Source organism: Belonocnema kinseyi, chromosome 10 (assembly GCF_010883055.1).
Source record: "Belonocnema kinseyi isolate 2016_QV_RU_SX_M_011 chromosome 10, B_treatae_v1, whole genome shotgun sequence".
Classification (NCBI taxonomy): domain Eukaryota; kingdom Metazoa; phylum Arthropoda; class Insecta; order Hymenoptera; family Cynipidae; genus Belonocnema; species Belonocnema kinseyi.
The window spans coordinates 94061150-94065949 of record NC_046666.1 but is presented as its reverse complement, the minus strand read 5'-3'; the positions used below and the strand labels follow the sequence as shown (position 1 = coordinate 94065949).

The 4800-nt window shown below is 32.1% G+C and overlaps 1 protein-coding gene across 1 annotated transcript in view; it reads right to left on the bottom strand.

Moving 5' to 3' along the window:
* Nucleotides 1–596: 596 nt before the first annotated feature.
* Nucleotides 597–4800, bottom strand: part of LOC117181266 (CCR4-NOT transcription complex subunit 3) — a 50195-nt gene continuing 45991 nt past the window's right edge. The window contains exons 8-9 of the mRNA XM_033373830.1: nt 3022–3231; nt 597–1347 (exon numbers count right to left, since the gene is read on the bottom strand). Of these exons, the coding sequence (XP_033229721.1) occupies nt 1249–1347; nt 3022–3231 (309 nt within the window). The 3' untranslated portion in view covers nt 597–1248. The remainder of the gene's footprint in view (nt 1348–3021; nt 3232–4800) is intronic.

The window sequence follows — 4800 nt, the reverse complement described above, 5'->3', positions numbered from 1 at the left end:
CGAATTATCGGCGGTTCGAATTATGGAAGCTTCACTGTACTTTTATTTTTCTAATAAGATCCTTCCTGGATTAAAAATGTTTCAATTTTGCTCAAGTTTCGCCAGTACGAATAACCACTGGTGCTTCAAGTTTTTGTTTTGTTTTCTTAACATCTGAGCGGGCAAAATTCATTATGCTAGCATTTCATCGTCAATGATGGTAATATAGTTTATTTTTTGCAAGACTGATATACTATTTATATATAAATTATCACCACGTATTAGAACGACCCCTTCAATATACGAGAAAGCGTTCGCTCAGAGTCGTTCTTATTATCTGTAAATAGGAAAGACTCTAAAGTATCCGAAAATGAAATTGAAACAAACGTTACAAATGACAATTTTTTAATAATATTCTCGGAGATTGATTCGCGATTAAGTACAAAATTAAGTATCACAAATATGCTAAGTAAAAGAAATGGACACTAGATAGTACGTATGTACAAAGTTTGAACGACCGAACGATTGCCTTGTCATGAGAGTAAAGTTTTAGTGGATGGAATGTTACGTATGTACAGGTCTAATAAAGCTAAGTGATAAAATCGAAACAACGTAGGTTTCATTCAAATGAGAAATAAAATATATTCCATAATATTATTATTCACTATTTCTACACATTCTGTACAGTAATTCAATTTAAGGGTTTTATACCTCAATATACTTTATACAAAAAGGCTACTTATAATCTAAACATTAAGACATACCATAGCATGAGCGCCCTCCACCATGCCATTAAACGACAGATGGGTCGCGCGCATGTTTGTACTGGTATTACAGAGTCAGTCGTCAGCGAGTATAACTTCTTCCTCTTGTTATCACACACCCCACACTAAACTGCTAAAGTGTGTCTCTGGTGCCTCTCAACGTTTTATAGTAACGGTTACAGTCTCCCGGTAATCGTACTCGATTCACTTTTGTATCGTCTTTTATTTTTTCTTTCAAAAGGGAAAGGATTTAATTTGCCATCGTTGCCAACTACGTTGCGCTCTTCCTTGTGATCTTCGCCGATCTCCTACTCTTTCTTTCTTCTGCTCTACTTCTCTCCAGCGAGAAACGATTCATTCTGACTTGCCAATAAATAAAATTATATTTCGCGAAAATATAGAATTGTAAAAAATAAGTCTGCCTTTCAATTTTTTTCCATCATATGAGTACAGAAATTGTCTGCTCAGGAGACTTTCCAGACTTTATCAGTCAGCAAATATGCGATTAATTAAGGTCTCTGTCCTCTAAGTACTTGTACTCGAAAGTAAAGCCTTCCTTTTTTCGCTGCCCCCACTTTTCGTAATCGAAATATATGTACGTCCCCTAAAACAAATTAATAAAGGTAAGGTTTTAATAAAAAAAAAACAACATTTTATAATGGAAATTCAAGGTTTCCGCAAGGATGCAGAAAAAATTACACACGCGGAGAAGTATTGTTTTGAAAATCGTTCAAATTTGAGTGTTGGCAATCAATACTTGTGGAGAATTTTATTGCGCTTTTTTATTGTATGGCAACCAAATTCGAAGGTTGTTTCGTTTTTTAGTTATTTAAGGAAAATGCAATTTTTCAACAAAAATAAATTCATTACCTTTTTGCGTCCAACTCGCCAGATCTTTCCCGGGATTTGATATTTTTTCTTGATAACTTTATGTAACATTGTTCAACATATTCCACGACTGTTGAGAATGTTTACGAGGTTTAAAAAAGATTTCAGGGCCGTCCAGTGAAATTAAAACAATATTTTCTTCGAAAAGCTCTTTTATTGCAAGCCAAGATACTCGTCTATTGCAACTTCCCTAACTACCTCCACTGTTTGTTACATATTGCGTATTGCGAATGAGAGCGTTAACGGGAATGTATTGTGAGACCACCTTATACAAATAGGTGGTGGCGGGCTCTCTTCTCGAGTTGCAAGAAACAAGATGTTCACGTTTCGAAGGAGTTGCAAAAAACGAGGTTTGTCTGTATACAAACGAAAAAAGTTGTATGAGAAGGTTTCGAATTTTGACAACTTCCAGTGACGAAAATATTAGATAGGAATCAAAGAATTTTTTTCAAAAAGTTTAGATCTTTTGTCATTAGGGGGGAAAGTGAGAGTAATGCTAAAATTAGGTAGGGCGTTCTGAACTCGACTCGGATCGCGAAAAAATAGCGCGGCGGCTTCGCGCACACTTTAACAGTCGTAAAATATGTTAGAGAATGTTACACAGACAGATTTAAAGAAAAAATATCAATTCTCGGCAAAGGTCTAGCGAGTTGAACGCAAACGGCATTGATTTTTTTTGACGTTGCAAAATTGAATTTTTTTTTTAATAACTAAAAAAGGAATCAACCTTCAAATTTGGTTGCCATACAAAAAAGATGCGCAATAAATTTCTCTACAATTATTGAATGTCAACACTCAAATTTCAACAATTTTACAAATTTGCTCCGCGGACAATAATTTTTCGCGTGTTGGAGCGTTAAGATGATTATTGCATTCAGCCCTTCAATTATAGAACACACCTTTTTTTTTAAACTACTATTTTTAAATTCTGCAACATGTAAAGGGCAATCTAATGAAGAAGTCTGTTCGATGCCGAAACATTATTGTACCATTCTGAATAAATAGTCTGGAAGAAGTTCGAACAAATATTCTTATATTGCTTAGAAAAATAAATAGTTAACTATCAAACCTGTACAGAGGAGACCGGGATGAGGTGTATGAGAGTATAAACTGAATGATAAAAAAAAGTGACTGGTTCTTAAGGCAAACGTTGTTGACATGGCGAAGAAATTTTGTCCGATTTTTATTTTTAATCAATGAAATTGTTTTCAATAGTTGTAACTAGTCCTTTGATTCGTCAAAATGTTTGCTCAAAAATGATTCAATGAGTCTCTTAGTTTTCATCAAAAATATATTTCTTCAACGCATGCATGAGAAATGCGTGTTTTCAAGCGTGTGACGCGGATCGGACGTTACCATTTTTCGACTGAGGAAATAATAAACAACTTACTTGTTCGTATTCCTCATTAATAATTTTCGGTTCTTCGTGCCTTTGAAACCACATCATGTATTTCGTATGGAACCTCCAACTTTGTTTCTTCAATGCTTTAGCTGCCAAATATTGACCCTTCGAACCTTCCATGTAATAAAATATGAAAAACAACGTTTCAGTTGATAATCGTTGGAAGAACTCTACAGTGTCTGAATGTGGAAGCTGTACCTATAAAAAACATCAAAATTCACCGTTAATTTATTGTAAAATTAAGTAATTACCATGTAAAATAATTTCAACATGAAATGTGGTAAACACAAAATTTAAATTGGATTAAATGAAGAATTTTTAATTGTATTCTTCTTAAGTACTGTCAACAGAACCGATAAAAAATTTAATTAGTGAAAAGCTGGTCTGAACGGGTATCATTGTGATTTTAATGATAAAAATATGCAAATTCTAAATCTTTTAGAATTTGAAAAAGAGAATTTAGGAATTTCGATTTTCTCGCAAGGCAATGCTCGAAAGCCGGCATATTTGCAGGAATAATTGTTTTCCGTATTTTATTGCGGCTATTCGTATTGTTTTTCAACCAGTAATCGGTCACGAATATATATGAATGTTTCAAATTGGAATTGAAGAATTTAAATATTTTAAAGAATTCAAAGCATTAAAAAATTTAAGCGAATACGCAAAAATTTTAAAAATTAAGTAAATATTCCTAACTACAAAGGAATTAAAAAGAATCTGAGGAATCAACAAAAATTTAATTTAATTCAGTATAATTAAAAGGGGATTCAAAAAAATCCTAAGAGTTTCAAAAAGTCAAGTATACCATGAAACTGAATTGATAAAATTCAAATGACTTCAAGAGAAACCCAGAGAATCAACTAATATTAAATTAAATTTAGTAAAATATAAATGAGTTCGGACTAATTCAAGTGAATTAAAAATAATTAATAAAATTAACAAAAATTCAAGCGCATTTGCAGAAATTCAAAGGGGCTCAATAGAATCGAAAGCAATAACAAAAATTCAATTGAAGTGAGTAGAATTGAAATGAATTATTTAGAATTCAAAACATTCAAGTAAATTCAAAAGAATCCGAAGAATCAACAAAAATGCAATTTGATTTACTACAATTAAACAAATTCAGAAGAGTACAAAGGTATTCTAAAGCATGGGTACGCAAGTCAATACTACATTTGTTTGTGTTTTTTTGCGAGACTCAGTAATAATACTCGCGCACAAATATGTACCAAAAACTCATACCAAATATGTCAATTTCTATAATAAATCACTGAAGAGGGCCCATATATGGAACCATCTGATCGAAATTTAAACCTTCACCATTCATGGACACAAAAGCCACAAAAAACTAATACACTTTGAAGCAAAATTTGGCATTTGTTTGTTTGCGATTAAATACCTTTGAATCTTTTTAATACAGAAATATTTTTTAATGCGAAGGGTCGCATGTAAATGAGAATTTAAAGAATATTTCTCTAAAGTTAACATTTAAAATTATGTAACGAAAATCTCAATTTTTACATAAAATTGATGCTAGCTGCCTCTACAAAATTTTGTGAAGTCAGAAAAAATTCCGGAAGACTTTTTTCACCCAAATTTTTATAATGCGGTAAAGAAAATGTTTTTTTTTGTCAACCAACCTATTTCGACTATTTAATTTAAAGTAATAACTAATTGAATCAACTAATGAATTTTTCGTTTCATTTAGTCATTTTAGCAGACTAACTTTAGTTCTTAGAATTCAAGTGTTCATTTGATTACAACGGA